Source organism: Artibeus jamaicensis, unplaced genomic scaffold, assembly GCF_021234435.1.
Source record: "Artibeus jamaicensis isolate MK-2021 breed Jamaican fruit bat unplaced genomic scaffold, CSHL_Jam_final contig_354, whole genome shotgun sequence".
NCBI classification, from domain to species: Eukaryota; Metazoa; Chordata; class Mammalia; order Chiroptera; family Phyllostomidae; genus Artibeus; species Artibeus jamaicensis.
The window spans coordinates 39,481,641-39,498,395 of NW_026521803.1; the positions used below are offsets into that span (position 1 = coordinate 39,481,641).

General features: G+C 47.0%; 1 protein-coding gene across 1 annotated transcript; it reads left to right on the forward strand.

The window, feature by feature from the left end:
• Positions 1–1,062: 1,062 nt before the first annotated feature.
• SERPINB8 (serpin family B member 8) lies at positions 1,063–14,780 on the forward strand. The gene is made up of 7 exons (XM_037156433.2): positions 1,063–1,188; positions 5,671–5,848; positions 7,118–7,255; positions 8,684–8,801; positions 10,575–10,717; positions 12,571–12,723; positions 14,257–14,780. Exons 2-7 carry the CDS (start codon positions 5,681–5,683, stop codon positions 14,659–14,661), a joined length of 1,125 nt encoding a protein of 374 aa, XP_037012328.2. The 5' UTR covers positions 1,063–1,188; positions 5,671–5,680; the 3' UTR covers positions 14,662–14,780.
• Positions 14,781–16,755: the final 1,975 nt, after the last annotated feature.

The window sequence follows — 16,755 nt, forward strand, 5'->3', positions numbered from 1 at the left end:
TAGAACCTGTCCAAAGGAGTCTGAACCTCAGCCTCCTGGGTGAGGTTGCTGGAGGTCAAGGAGCCTCTTCTTTGTGAATGAGAAGTCAGCTATGTTTCTGAAAGAGCTGCCTCCCCGTTCACCACTGTATAGGATGATCACTTCAAGAAACTCCATTTGTATATTTTCCCATCGTCAGATGACTTTATGACTCAAAACGATACTAAAATTCTCATGTATTTGCACTTAAACTTGGAAGGATAATTTCGAAACTTCATAAAAATCTCCCAAACAGAAAACATTTGGTGAGCCTCAAACTGTTACAATATTAAAAACACAACACTTACAAAATTGGCTTGCAGAAAGAACTGAGTTTCAAGAGGATAAATAGTTTTTTACTAGTGAGATTTTAAACTGGAAATCTTTCCATAATTGGTATGTGGATTGAAAAAAAACAAGTATCAAGATTGAGTAAGTACAACCAAAGAGAGCTTTATTGCATTTGAATCCACTCATTTCCTGAGAAGCTTTTCCTTCTGAGCCAGCAATACAAGTTTAGAAATAAACTGAGCTTAAAACTGGGCCTTCAGATTAACCCTATTTCAAAGCCTTTAACTAAGGTTAAATCAAACACATGTTGAATTACACTGGTCTCATTAAATTTTAAAATCGTTTTTGTAAGCACAAAAATATATATTTCCAACAAAAATTTTTTCTTATTCTTTGTAATGTCTCTTTATGTGTTTTAGAGTGTTCATCATGTATTGGTATTAACATATGAACACACATAAGTTCACATAAGTGGCGGGGATGCTCAAAGATTGTTTGGATGGGTGTGAAAAGTTTGGAAACAAATGGCTTTAGGAGCCAGTTTTAGCCTCTGGTTTTGCTTTTGGTTAATTTACAAAGCCAAGTCCCCATTTCCAAACTAAACAGGACTAAACAGGAGTTCTGTGTATACTAGCCCAGGAAAATGAACCAATCCCGCCCTGGGCAGCATGGTGGGCGAGGCTCAGGCTCCTCCCGGGCGCCAGGCTGGGGATGCGGATCGGTTGGAGATGGCATAGGCGGGTGCAGCCTTGGGCTGCGGTGAGTCATCGGCCGGAAGCCTTGCTCTAAATCAAAGCGGACGTGAAGCATCCACCAAACTGGACTCAGCTCTGACAACCAATCGGAGCAGGAGCAGCAGCGCCAGCAGGAGTCTCCCAGGTACAGGGGTGATAGGCGCTCGGGTCCTCAGGACCCTGCTTACCAGGAGCTCGGGCGGAGCGCGGGATTGTGCAAGGGAGAGAAGGAGGCGGTTGGCAGACGCTAGAGGAGGAAGAGGAAGAGAGGACTAGGGGAAAGGTGGAGGGCTGCCATCCGGCCCGACTGCTGCTGCACTGGGGTCACAGTGCCCACCGGCGGCGCGGTCCGGGGCGCTAGGGTGGGCGTCCGCCTGGACAAGGGGTGCAGGACCCCAGCGCGCAGAAGCGCAGAGACCCTTCCTGGATCAGAGGGTGGTCACGGGTTGGGAGAGACACTGGAGCCTGCTGACGCTTCGGCGTGGCCGTTGCCTAGCAGTGAGGGAGTGGCCGGCCGAGAAGGCAGGGCGGAGACATTGGGGAGGTGAGTGGGAGGAGCCACAGGGTGCAGGTGAGACAGTGGCGCTCTAATTGCAGCCTGGAATTTCCGGGGAGCCTGGGGCGAGTTCTGAGGGTGCTGGGAGATGCCACCTTGCCCACAAATGTCTGTCCCCCGCCTGTACCCTGGAGCTGCAGCCCCTGCTCCTTCTTGTTGAGGCTGTTTCAGACCCAAACTGCCTCCGGCATTCACTACCTCCAGGCTTCCGGCCTCCCTGAGCCCGACACAGACACCCTCCCTGCTCTCCCAGGACGTCCCTGATGACTGGGTGGCAGTCCCTTCCTTTTTCCTCATCCTACCTGCAATTATTGGGCTTAATTTCAGTTTCAGCTTTCCCAGAAATGGGAATAACTTTCTTGTCTTCTGCCTCCCCCCTGCCCTCTGAGTAATGAATGCCATGCCGTTTGCCTAGACTCTCCTGGAATCAGGATGCTGTGGGCTGTGTTTGTTCCCCGCCCTTGGTGTGGTGTGTTCCACATCTTGCGTGGAATGCACACCTTCCCCATTCCGGGCTGGCTCCTCACATAAACTTCCTGGGGTTCCTGGCCCTCGTCAGCATCCTGAGCGAGCAGTCTATTAGAAGATAAACTGAGGCATATTTAGAAATTCAGGAGTTTATTCGAGCAAGAAGTCAGTTTGAACCCAGCAGCATCAAATCTAGCCAATAGAAAGGACCTCTGGGATGCTGTAGTGAACAAAAGGCTTTTGTAGGCGGAAGAGAGCAGGACAAGGAAGTTATTGCAAAGTTACTGACGTTCCTTTGGGGACAGCAAGGGCCTGTCAGGCAGGCAACTTAACTAGGGCTGATCAGGTGATTCCTGACTGACAGCTGAAGATGCCATTTCTGGGAGCACTGACACTGTAATTTTGCCATGTATCTCTAAAACCCCCATGCATTTCTGTAAACCATTTGCTTAAAAGCCATGCACAACTTTCCAGCCCGTAGCTCAAGTTCGGACGTACAAACCTGGCATCAGGGGCCCATCCTGTCTCACCACACCCTGTCTCTCGGCAGACACTGCACGGACCTTCCCTGGCCCCACACAGACACACCCCTCTTCGAAGTCCTCTGCACCTGCGGATCCCGCAGCCACAGCCTTAACTAAGTCTTGCTCCCTCGTTCACCACCACACAGAAACTGCTGCCGAGGCTCCCAAAGTGGACTGCTTCCGCTTCCGCTTTTGTGGTTTTCCTTAGCTCCTTGCAGACCCTCCTGCTGCGGAGTGCGTGGCTGGCTTGAAACCAGGCATTTACATCTGCATTTACATCCGCGTGTCTCCCCGCGGGAGGGAGATCCCAGTCAGGAAGTACGACCTTCATTGTTCATTTCCTTCCCCAAAGCGATATGGGGGAAGTTCCACATAAGTGCTCGTTGAACAAATTCACTTTGGGATGTGTGTGGGGGGAGGGGAGTGGAGCAGGGAGTTGGCAGAAGGCTTCCAAAAAAAGGAAGATGCCACACACGGAGATGCAGAAGGCGTGCTTTTGTCGATGACTCGGCCACTTTTACTGTGGGACCCGAGGGCAGTAGTAACTGTCCTGACCTTGTCTGTTCACCTGTAACAGGAAAACTAGTTTCATGCCAGTTCCTTTAATTGGCTGGAAATCTGACTTTTCCACATTGCTGTGTTTTTTATGACGCAGTTACATCGTGGCTCTGGCCCCCAAAGGTGTTATTTTGTTTCATATTGAAATTAATTCCTTTTTAGATTCATGGGGCAAGGTCCGTTTTGTTTCAAGTTCCAACCCTCTCACAGCTTTAATGGACAAATGAGCCGGGGCACCCAGAGGAACTTCAGGAAAAAGTCATTCTGCTACCCGGTTCCAGCCCCGGTAGCTCCAGGGTGTGAGCTGGCCTCATCCTCCGGGGCCCTTGTGTGTGCGTGTGTGCCAGGGTGTCACTGCTGTGGGCAGACTCTGCTCACACACGATGACCCAGGACCTGGGTGTTGACAAGGAGCGGAGGTGAGGAAATGAGATGAAGGGGGAGGAAAATGGAAGGAACCGAACATGGAGATTTCTAATTAAGAGCAGTTAATATGTGAAGTTGAACTTGATGTGATACTGCATTAAGTTCATCCCTTTGCCTGTTTGGGCAGGACAGTAATACACAAGACACAAATACACACACACAGAAACAGACCATATATACACAGATGCACATACTCACACATACCTACACACAGACAGACAGGTGCATACACACGCTCACAGTCACCAACCTAAGCTCATGCCTGCCTCACTCTGAGTTCAAGCTCTTATGCTCAGTTAGGATAAAATTCAAATTTATTTGAAAATGATTTGCTAAAATTATAATAATTAATAAGCTGCAATAACTTTTGAAGCTTCTACCACCTGCTCCACCCCCGGGCCTGGGAGAAAAGGCACTATCTTCCTTGAAAATGACATGTTTAAAGGGAGAACGCCTAGGGACTTGAGAAAGAGTGTTCTGGGTTGTAAAAAAGGAGAGAGGCTTTTCAAAATATTACCATTGGCAAGGACCAGAGAAAGAGTTTACAGTGACAAGTTGTCTGGAGCAAATACTCTAGGGCACAGGCGGCAAACGCAAGGCCCATGGGCTGAATCCGGCCCTCCACCTGGTTTTATCCGGCCTGGCGCCTTGTTTCTACCTGGTGGTAGAGCCAAGCTCTTGCTTAACTGTTAAGGAGAAGTCACATGTATATAGTCCTAAAGTTACTCTTGGCCCTTTGAAGGCAACCGCGAGGCTGATGTGGCCCCTGGTGAATGTGAGTTTGACAGCCCTGCTCTAAGGAAAGGCAGACTCAGGCAGAGGCAGGGAGAACAGGTTGCTGACTCGTAGTCAAGCTGGGGGAGGTCAAGGTCGGCTTGGTCAGGCTGGATCCAAAATTGGTGCCTCAGATTCGAAGGATCCACCCGATGACTGGGATTTGGGTCATATTTTGCAGACCTGCTGGTGGGCTCCCTTCTCAGCCCAGTTTCGGCAACTCCAGTGAAAAATGGTGCACACTTTTGGAGGCCCCTGATTCATAGCAACTTTGGTGTCTTCCCAGTGGCCCCTGTGTTAAGTCAGACCATCCCAGACAAACCCTTCCCAATCCATTGAAATCCATCCAGCTGACAGAAATGGCATTTTTATTTACAGAGAACTGCGTATAGTTCATAGAACTTGACCGTGGTTAATAAATTGTGCAGGGACACCACACTGAGGGCAAAATAGCACCAACAAGGGGTTTTGTGTGACGGTGAAGACTTTCAGCTCTGGACTCAGCTGTGGGTTCCAGCCCTGCCTTCCTGGAGGACGGCCCGTGGGACCAGGGACAAGCCAGTAAATCTTAGCCTCCTGGACTGTGACATTCGGTGGCCCCTGTGCTGACCTTGCCTCTTGCTGTGGGGAATAAATGAGACGAGATATGTAAATTGCAGAGAACTGTGCATGGCACAGAGACGTGTTGGCTGTCCTCGCACTGAGGGGAGAGCCAGCAGGTCTAGGAGGGCGTCCTTGCCCCTGCAGAGGTCCTGTGGCTGTGGTGGGACCAGTCGTGAGTGCTAGGATTGGCTGCATTGTGAAGGAACCAGCGTATTAGTTACCTGTCGATGCTTCAACATGTTACCACAAATCGGGAGCCTGAAAACAACAATTTGTTATCGGGCAGTTCTGCAGGTCAGAAGTCCAAAGTAGATCCACAGAGTTCCTTTTTTTTTTTTTTCCTCTGGAGGTTCCAGGACAGTCTCCTTGCCTTTTGCTTGTGTTCCTGGGTTTGTGGCCCCGCATCATTTGGTCTTTGCTTCCAACACTACATTTTCTCCTGTGATTTTGACCTTCCTGCCTTCCTCTTATAAAGACCCTGTGATTACATGAGCCCGCCTGGATCATCCAGGAGCATCTCCCCATGTCATGATCCCCAATTCAATCCCAGCAGCAAAGTCCCGGGCGCCCCATGAGGGAATGTAGTCACAGGTTGGGGAATTAGATGTGGACGTCTTTGGGGGTGTGGTTATTCTGCTGACCACACCCAGCATCCGGGGGACTAGGTGATGAAACAGAAGGTCCAGCTGATGTGCTTCTGTGTTTTGTCTTTGACACAGACCTTCTCTGATGGATGACCTTGGGGAAGCAAATGGCACCTTTGCCATCACCTTATTAAAAATGCTGGGTGAAGAGGACCACTCACGGAATGTGTTCTTCTCTCCCCTGAGCATCTCCTCTGCCCTGGCCATGCTCTTCATGGGGGCCGAAGGAGACACCGCCACCCAGATGTCCCAGGTACGTGTGCTGTCACAAAGGAAGGGCAGCTTCCTTTCTCTGCTTGCGCGGAGCTGGTCTTTTCCTGTCTTTCCCCCAGATGATGAAGACCTGTGTGGCTGGTAGGTGGGGGTGGGGCACGGTGATGGACACAGGGCAGACACAGTCGAACAGGTAAGTTGTATAAGACGGGGAATCTCCTTTTAGTGTTTATAGGAGAAATCATTACTTTATTTTCTCTAGATAAGGGCATCAATGTGTTATAGCAAACTTGTACCTTTAATAAGTAAGATAATTATAATCCTGTCTCATGAAAAGGCTGAGGATATAAACTTTGGTATAGTTGTACTTTTTGCTAACATACTTCCAACTGAAATATAGCTATGTAAATGAACTTTTGGACAAACATGCGGTTTCTAGTGTGTAATTGTGCATAAGTGGATGGAGGATGCCACAAAAATGTGGACTATATCTTCGGGCGTCCTTTAGAGGGAAAATGTAATCCGACTGACCTGACATGGGTTATGTGTGCCCTCAGCTCCGCACAAAGTAGTGGATGATCCTTTAGGGAAGGAGTCCTTCACCTCTTTGTGTCTCAGAGTCTTCGACTGTCTTGTGAAAGCATCCCAGAAAATCTCATGGGCTCGCTGCATTGCCAGGAGTGTCAAGAAGCACATCCACTGTCTACAGTTGAACCCCCTGTGGCTGCTCCTTCCAGCTCACGGATGGCCTGTGGCTTTGGACTGGGTTGGTGGGTGATACAGGAACAGCCTGAATTCCCACTCTGGTCTGACATGTAAAACACAGTCTGGGCTTGAGAACTTCTGTAAAATTGCCGATGAGACATTGTCATGTTTATTTCTGCTCATTTTTGTAATTCCCAGGTCAGGTTAGATCCGTTCTGGTCACCGGTTTGTTCTGTTCTGTCTCCCTCCTGAGTTTTCACATCCTGCCTTCCTGGCCTGTGTCCATCTGGAAGGGCAGTAATTTATACCAGTGGCTTTTGCCTCTTGAGAGCATTTGGCAATGGCAGTTTTGGCTGCCATCACTGAGAGGCACTGCTGACATCTAGTGGGTGGAGGCCAGAAATGCTGCAAAATATCCTGCAACGCACAGGACAGCCCCCATAAGAATGTCACTGGCCCCGATGTCGAGAGTCCCAATGTTGAGGAACTCTGCTAGCCCGTTAAAGCCAACTCCTTTTGGGATAGGATCTTCTGTGATGTTCAGCGCAGAGATTTTTTGGAGGAGTAAAATGACAGTGTTAAAGTCAGTGTTTCCTCTGCCCAGGTGCTTTGTCTGAACAAAGTGGAAGATGTCCACCAGGGTTTCCAGTCACTTCTCACGGAAGTGAACAGATCTGATACTCAGTACTTGCTCAGAACCGCCAACAGGCTCTTTGGAGAGAAGACGTGTAATTTCCTTCCGGTAAGTAGTAACTCTCACATCGATGAAAGAAATTGAAAATACGATAGAAACTATAAGGGAACAGAGATAAATTATAACTTGACTGCCTTAAAAGTGTACAGAATGTTACCTCTGTAATTATAACTTTGACTTTTACGATGGCTTCTGCATTATGTCCTTTTCAAACTGTTACTGGTACATTCCGCCTGAACCTCAATCTCAACATGTCCATCCTCCGGCACCCAAACCTGCTTCTTGCCCTTGATCTGAGTAGTTTGTATTGGTTGCAGCATATAATCCCAGAGTCCCCTAGTCCATTGAAAGAACCTGCTGTGATTCAGTAAGTGAGGACCACAAAATGATGCTCCGTAACATGTAGAGTGATGCTCTCCTGAGATGAATGGAACCATCAGGGTGAGCCTCCCATCTTCTTGGCTGGCGGTTCCCAGGCTGCTTCTGTAAGACTCAGGTACCTCCTGTCCGGCCTGCTAGTGGGTGCTACTCTGTGGAGGTCGCCTGTTCTGGGTGTAAAGTCATTGGAGATAATTCTGGATCTTTCAGCTGGCTAGGTCTTCCAGGATAAGCATGAGTGATTCCAGGAGTCTCCTGGTTAATTGATGTTTGTTTTGAACATCAGCCTGATCTTTGAATAGTGTAACTGGGGAATGTTGAGGACACAGGGAACCACTTTCTACTTTTCTTAGTTGTTCGGCTCTTCTCTGTACATCTTTCTTCTGTAGAAGCTAAAATACTTGAGAACAGGAGATGGGTGGAGGATAGGCACCAATTGCCAGGCACACTTTATCTGAGACCAAGTTGTTGTGAGGTGAGTCTTCTTTGGGATTGAGTATATTGGGTACAAATCATTCTTGATTTAACCCCACCCTACATTTCATAGCTCATCCCCAGTCCCTTATATTCTCTCTCTCTGTCTCTCTCACACACACCCATCCAGGCCAGTCGCATTGCACTCCTGCAGGACCTGTAGGATTTCTTGATAATCCAGTTCTACCATAGAGCCTCCCAGTTAGAGAATGGGGCTGGTGCTGGTGATGCAGAAATTAGGAAATCAAACAAGAAAATCAAACACAAAGTCCAGAGGGAGTCTAAGTGTTTGATGGACATTTACCATGGGCCCTTTGGCGCATGCCTGTCCCCATCCATGTTCTCGAAACATCCTGTAACTCACTGTGTGCTTACGTCATCTCTCTTCTCTGCCTGGGAGCCACCCCAGGTCTCATGTCAGGACTTCACCCCGGTGTCCAGCATGGAGGCCAGGCTCTGGCCCAGTGTTGGGGGCCTGTGCATTTTGTTAATTGTGTGAATGAGTCTTACAGGGCAGTGTGATCTGTGCAAGCAGTTCTGCTAGAAACACTGTCAGAAAGAGCGGATGTTCCCTCAGCACAGGCAGCTTTGCAGCGGGGCCAAACTCAGCACCTCTTGTTGCAGGCCTTTAAGGAGTCCTGCCAGAAGTTCTATCAGGCGGAGCTGGAGGAGCTGGCCTTCGCTGACGACACGGAGGAATGCAGGAAATGCATCAACGACTGGGTGACGGAAAAGACAGAAGGTGGGAGGTTTCATTTTAGTAGACTTGGCGAGTTGTGAAGGACAGGGCAGGAAGTGGCTGGAAGTGTGGCCTCCATGGTGCTGACACTGTGACCCTGTCACCTGGTTGTGTGTGCTTGCTGTGTTTTCAGAACAGCCATGCAATTTCATGATCTTTCTCGGGCTTTACCAGATCCCAAAGGGGTGGCTTCGAATAAATAGTGATCAACTAATAATAAAAACTGCCCATAAGGATCTCAGATGCCCTCCCTATTGGACTGTTCTAGAAAATCCCAGAAAAATGCTTCCTCTTGGGAGCCCTGGTGATCTTCTGTCTGGGGCGGTGACCCTTGCTCTGCCCTGAGGACAGAGTGACATTTGATTTGGGTGGCAGCTGCGAGAGAGCCACCTCTCATATTACCTCCCTGTGGGAATGGAACAGCTCTGCTTTCCTCCTCGGCCCTCTCCTTTGTCACAAGATTGTGGCTACATTTGCTTTCGGATCGTGACACTCTCTGACTTTGCCCTAGAGTCTGCACTGTGCCCTGGCTGGTCCATGTTCCATCTCAGCAGAAAGAGGTCTGCCCATCCCCGCCCGAGTTCGGAGAAAAAAGGATGTGCGTTTAAGCACTCTAAATAGCTAACCTGTAATTTAGAGACTCCCAGTATGATGGGGGTAGTCACTCTTTCTCCCCGTGCCCACCCAGCACTCATTATTCCATGCGCTGAATCTTTAAGGCGTACCTGCTGTGTCTCAGGCAGCAGCAATGGTTCCGATGATATTGCAAGCCAGTAACATGATGACCCTCCGGAGGGAAGAGCCTTGCAGGGTTTCCTGTGACCTGTGCGGTGGTCTCCCACTCTCCAGCAGGTGGAGCTGTCCTAAGTCAATGGGTTAACCAGCATCTTGGCCACATCGCTCCTTCCCACACCTGATTCTTCCTGTCCTCAGCTGCTCACAGTTTTCCTTCCATCAGGCTGACCATCCACATGTTTTTACAGAATACTAGAGCTGGGGGTATTCTGGGAGTGACCTTGTTCCCACTTGCATTGGACAACTCAAGTTCGACCCCTTCATTGCATCCCTCTGATCTCTTTGCCCCATTCACTGCGTTCAGGAAGCCTACCTTCTCCCATGGCCGGTCTATACTTCCCATTCTTTGGCAGGCTCTCCTCACCTAGGTGCAGTTTGAAGGTTGGCATAGAGCAACAATTTCCAACAACCCTCCAGACACCCTCAAGTGTTTCCTGAAGCAGCAGCTTCCAGGAGACACTTGGCAATGGTGGGAGACATTTTTGGTTGTCACAATTGGGGAAAATGCTGCTGGGGAGCCATCTGACAATGCATAAGCCAGTCCCCACAACAAAGAATTATCTGGCCTAATACGTCAATAATGGTGTGGTTGAAAAATGGTATGATGCTCAGGTTGAGAGGCTTACAGGTAAAATCAAGGCTTTTGGATTATTTTCTCAGCTTAGTTACTTGCCACCTAGATGACCTTAGCAAAAAAAAAATCAGGCAAATGCCCTGAACTTGAATTTCTACATCTATAAATCTAGGGCAAAACACTAGTTGACCTGCCTGTCTCAGGGTTGTTGCTTCAGGATAAATAATACCCTGTGTGGGTGCACAGCCTGAAACACCATTGCCCTGATCCATCAGGTGGACAAAAACACAGGATTCCAGCCTGGCTGTCAACAAAGCCTCAGTGTCCCAGGTCGAGGAGATATTTTTGTAAAGGAATGATTATTCTCCCCACCAAATAGCCACAAACTTCTCTGGTGTTCTTTACAGGTAAGATTCCAGAGATTCTGGGTGTTGGCACAGTCAGCCCACAGACCAAGCTGATTCTTGTGAACGCGATCTACTTCAAAGGCAAGTGGAAGAAGCAGTTCGACCGGAGGTATACAAGGGGGATGCCCTTCAAAGTCAACCAGGTAAGAACAGAGATTTCAGGTGCACCATTACTTCTTAAAGTCACCATGCTGGGGGAGGCTGTGAATGGAGAAAATCAGTAATTTATTTTACACTACCTTGATTGTTAATCCATGCCTGAATGTGTTTCATGCCCCCCCATATATGTTATTGGAAAAGAGAGGAGAAAAATGAAAATAATTTTTCTGTTGCTAGTTCCCTTTTTTTTCATCCTTGATCCAATTGACCTTCTATCTCTGGTCATATTATTGTGTTGAAAGAAAGTTTCTTCTAAGCCTTGTAATTATGGCTGTACTGTTGTTGCTGGTGAAAACAAGCTCTTCTGCAGGGTTGAGAGAAAAGAATTTCAAACGGCACATGTGTGGAAAAGTTTAAATGTGATGGCAAGACTTCACTAGGGCCAAAGGAATTCATACTCCCTGAGGGATGTAGAGGACCAGCAGGCTTTCGCCGCAACTGCCATGATGCTCCTATCAATCCTCCATATGTTTTCTTGTTTTTTTGGTAAAGAACAAGGTGCCTTGTAAACCATCTAACCCAAATCTCTGATTCTTTTTCAGCCTGAGTGGGGCCCTCCTCCCAAGCAATCCCTTTCCCAGACATACTGGGGTTCCATGCCCTCTCTCTAGTTCAATTACCTTTCCGGTTTCCCCCAGCGAGGCTCGGAGTTGAAAGGCAGATGTCCCACCCAAATAAATCTTATCACCAATCACATCCTCCCTCACTTGTCTCCCAAAGTGCTTTCCCGTGACACTGCAGGTCCCCCATTTCCACCGGCAGCACCGTCACCAACTGCATTTACTCAGATTCCTTCTAAAACGTCAGTGACAATGGTGACTATTGACTGTCACTATTGCCTTAGTGACAATGGTGACTATTGACTGTGCTTAGACAACTCTGAGCACAAGGAAAGGGGTGTTAAGAGATGTAAATGTTGACTATTTATTTTGAACTTTTTTTTACTTTAAAAAATACAAATTGTATATATTCAAGGTATGCAAGATGATGATTTGCTATACACAGTGAAATGAATAAAGCTAACTAATATATCTCCCCACATAGCTGTCTTATGGTGTATGTGATGAGAGTCCCTGAAATCTACTCTTAACAAATTTCCAGTACTCGGTGCAGTATTACTAATCATAGCCATCATGCCGCACATTAGATATCCAGACATTAAAGCCTTACACCAGAAGTACTTTTCTCCATTCCCTGTTGCATATAGCAATAGCTGGGGTCAGTGGCTATTAACTTGGAATTCGACCTTTGTCAACTTGGTAATAGCCTATTGCACAAAGACTTAAAAGTCTGCAATATATTTGATGCAAGCTTTAAAAATGGTAGAGGCTACATATCTTGTTCAGTTTCCTTCTCCAAGAAAACCAAAGCTGTAAAACCAATTATATAATTGAGCAACTTTTGAGAATAAAGGTCTAACTCCCTCTGGCCTGTACATTTTCTCTACCCTGATCATCCAGCCCAAAGGCCTGAATACTAGTTAATTCTCCTCTCAACTCAGAAAAATCATTTTTAATTATAAGGTCTCTGGGAGTGCTTCTTTATGCATTTTATCAAAAGGGAAAAAGCACCACTTCTTCCAAAAATAATGAGAGAGTTTTATGTCTGTCTATATTTGCCAATTTCTTCTCTCACCTGGTTATAATTGATCTGCAGGGGCATGAACATGTTATACTCAATACTAATGTGTAATAATGAGGATTTTATATCTATCAGCATGAATGCACAGAAGTAATAATCCTCTTATATGTACCTAGGGGTTCTGTGAAACAGACATACTTTTAGGGACTAGTGCTCTTTTTTCAGTAATCCGATTTTAATTTCTTGTTTTCATTAGGAGAAGAAGACAGTGCAGATGATGTTTAAGCAGGCTGAATTTAAAGTGGGCTATGTGTCGGAGGTGCGCAGCCAGGTCCTGGAGCTGCCCTACGCAGGGGAGGAGCTGAGCATGCTCATTCTGCTGCCTGATGAAGACACCGACCTCTCAGTGGTGAGCCCTTGGCAGTGGAGCTGAGTGTCTGTGGACCCAGCCTTAGCGCCTCTCTTCAAGTCCATTCAACAGATAGCGTTTGAGGAGGTGTCAATATAGGGTTGTTACAAAGAGTGCTGGATGGACACCATTGCTTGTCTTAGGTGGAGACGTGTATTCATTTCTATTGAGTATATATCTAGGAATGGAATTGCAGGTAAGGACAAATGTTGATGAAGCTAAGAAGACAAGAGTTCCAAGAATATGAGCTTTGTTCTTCATATTAGGGACTAGTTGAGGGCCTAATAACTAATGAATGAAAGTAGTGGAAAAGGATAAGGATTGATCCGGGCAGCCTTTCTCCAACATTCGTATGCATTCGGGTCTCCTGGGGATCTTGCTCCGATGCCGATTTTGATTCTGGGGGCCATAGCCTGAGAGTTTTGCATTGCTAACAAGATTCCAGGTGATGCAGGTGCTGTTGGTCATGGACCACACTTTGAGTAGCAAGAATCTAAAATACAGGAGAGGGGTTTACCTTAGACAGGAGGAGAGAGCCCTCTTTCCAAGACAGAAAAGGGATGGAGTTCAGGAAGATGGTAGGTTTATAAGGTGGGAGGTGTAGGACCAACAGTGTGCTGGTCGTCTGGCTCTCTGAGGGTGGAAGAAGGCCTCTTATGTCTTGTGCGCTGTTTTCTTGCTGTCAGTGCTCCCACATGGCTAAGTCTAGGTTACCAAGAGTTTGATGATTGACTCTCACCAGGGGTACAAGCCAGTGCCAGCATGCCAACGCGCCGGATGTGAGGTTCCTGATTTACCTGGTTTCTCTGTGGAATCAGGAAGCTATGGGCATAAGTCAAGGATGAGCTCTGTCATGGCTACTTAAGAAGAAAATCAGGGGAGTGTAGGGATAGAGGTGACATCTGAACGGCTCTCAGTGGGGAGGGGATCTCACCTGGGCTCCAGGTGGTAAGGAGAAGGAAAAGAAGATGCAATCTCCTTCTTTTTCTTTTATTTTTTCCTGTGGATAAATAGAAAGAGTCTTGGAGGTTTGGAAGGTCTCCCCAGGGCAGGCAGAGGGCAACCAGGGTGCCAGGGGCAGCAGGCCCCTTTCTGCTCTTTTTTCCTCAGCAGCCAGGCCTTCCTTGCCCTTTAGACAAGCCCTGATTTTCTCTTTCACAGACTAGAGTTCTGGGCCTTGCTCTGTCTCACCTTTTCAATAATCTCTCTAACTCACAGTGATGTGTATTGCAGGAATATAATCAATTGGTCATGACAGTTTTCCAAACTAAAAGACATTTGAAATGAATGTGGTACACATGGTTTTAAAAAAAGCCCTCTCTTTGTCTCAGGTATTTTCTAGCTATTTTACTTTTGTTTCTATAAAACAGGAAAAGGATGAGGATTTGAGGGAAGATCTTGGTCTGTTTACAAGAGAGACAATTTCTGTAGACTGTCCCTTACCATCTAGTTGCTTGTCATGGGGGCAGGGGAGGAGGAGCACACCAGGTTGCTGTCACCTCTATTTTAGGATTTGACTCTTTGTTATTTTAGGTGGAAAAAGCACTTACACCTGAGAAGCTCACAGCCTGGATGGATCCAAAGACAATGACTTTGGGTAAAATTCAAGTTTTCCTTCCCCGATTTAAACTGGAGCAGAGCTATGACTTGGAGCCTGTTCTTCGAAGTTTAGGAATGACTGATGCTTTTGAGGAAGCCAAGGCAGACTTTTCTGGAATGTCAACTAAGAAGAACGTACCGGTGTCCAAGGTTGCACACAAGTGCTTTGGAGAAGTCAATGAAGAAGGCACAGAGGCGGCCGCGGCCACTGCCGTGGTCAGGAATTCCCGGTGCGCCAGGACGGAGCCAAAATTTTGTGCAGATCACCCGTTCCTGTTCTTCATCAGGCACCACAAAACCAACAGCATCTTGTTCTGCGGCAGGTTCTCTTCGCCATAAAGAGGGACCATTGTTACAGGCGCTTCTTTCTTTTCAGTCAACCTCACCTCAATTCAGATTCCACATGACTAAATTGGTGTAGTGGTCTGAATGCCAAAATAAAGTGTGTATACCTTGGATATCTGTGGATGTCTTGACCCAACATTACAGAGCCACTGAGAATAACTGAGGCTTTAGATATGTGGAGTTTGGGGAGGAGAAGGCTATGCTTGTTCTGGAATGTTTGGGGAGCTCCGCCCTCTCACAGACTCCGCCCGCACCTGCCCATCGTAGGATGGCCATCTCTCCTCCAAGTCTGTGCCCATTGTGGGCATCTTTTGGAGCATGTGAAGGATTCATGTTCCTTGAATCAGCCCTCTCTGTGTACTTCCATCCTGCAGTGACTCAAAGGTCATTAAGGTGCCCTCCACCCCTGCCAGGCTCTTCCAGAGATGCCAGTGTCCAGGTGCCCAGCCCACAGAGCCAGGGGCTGGTGCGTCAGAGTGAACAGTGCAGCCAGCCAGGTCTCACTGACAACTGCGATAGAGTCTCTCCAGTCAGCATCACACAGACAGCCCTGCATGTCCACATCTCACACAGTCCCTTACGAGTTCACAGGCTCAGCGCTGAGCTTGTGGACTGAGCCTGGAGCCAAATCTCTGAAACACACCCAGTCCTTTCCTCTCCCTTTGCTTCTCTTTGAAACAAACACAACTGAGAAGGAACCCCGACCCAACATTTCTGAGAAGCAGTGGCTCTCTAGTCAATCACATGTGGTCATGTGGTTCAAGTACCCCTCTCGCTTAAAAACAGACCCCCCTTTCATTTTTTCTGATTAAAAAGAATTTGTGTTATGGCAGCAATTTGGAAATTGTAGAAAAGTATAAAAGGAAAATTTGCCACACACAGTTCTGCTACTGGCAGTCCTTAACTTTAACAACAATTCATATCCTTCCCTGTTCTGTGTATGCAAACAGAGCTGTATAAGCATTTCCTTTTTCCATTTACTTTTTTAATTGCATTTGTTCAAGTATCATTTATCCCCCTATACCTCCTCTACCTCCACCTCTCCACCCGCCACAAAGTTTGTAAACATTTCCACACAAGTGAATGATGTCCTTCTGTATCTTATTTCTATCCTTAATTACAACCTACTCACAACTATGTGCTCTTATCCTTTAGATCTGCAGTAACATTTTTATAGTAGCTTCTGTTCCCATACATATTGTTCTCTCTATGCTGTTAATGCAATTCCATCTATTTGTCTGTCTTTGACCAAGCTGCACTGTGTTTTATTAGTAGGCTTTGTAGTGTGTCTTAGTTATTTATTTCTGCAATAAGAAGGGCTGTCAATATTTGCAGTTTGATCTTAGATGTCTTTGGCTTATGAAACTTTCTATCATGGTCCTCATCTATTTTCTTCTTATTTTAACCATCACAATTTCTTATATATTTCAAATTGCTTATTTTTATCCCTATTAGCTTTTTTTATTTTCTTATTTAAATGGTTTGTCTACGAAAGAGTTCTGCTTCAAATGTTTAGGTTGGGCAATTTTTTATAGTGTTTTTCTTCTTCAAATATCTAGATTTTGGCTTGTGGGTTCAGGTTGACCTTGGGTTATCAGATGTGGTCTGCCAATAAAGGTTGAGCAAATCTTCAAAATCAGACCTCTGTGTGTGTGTGTAATCAGAGAGACAGTCTCATCCAGTCTGGTGACCCACATTTTTGGTCAGTCCATCAGGAAAACCCCATGGTCAGAGTCGAAGCAGTAATGCTCCAAGGGTACTCAATTCACACCTGTTTACTTCAACTTCTCACCCCTGCCAGGCTGTTTAAATGCACTAATATAACCTCAAGGATGCTAATACAGATGGCACAGGCTGTGGAGTTAGGGTTTCGTCCCAAAGGAACAAGGCCAAGGCAGAACCCTGAAACATCCCGTCCCGCCTACCTTCTCTCCGGAGCCTGCAGGTGTCTCCTTTGCCAGATGGCAGGCAAGCACTGCCTGAACACACACGTCCCGGTGCCAGTCTGCCTCCCGTGGTTGGCTTGGCTGTCTTGTTGCTTGGTGACTCTTAATTTGTTGTTATTATTTGTTTGATTGATTAGTTCTC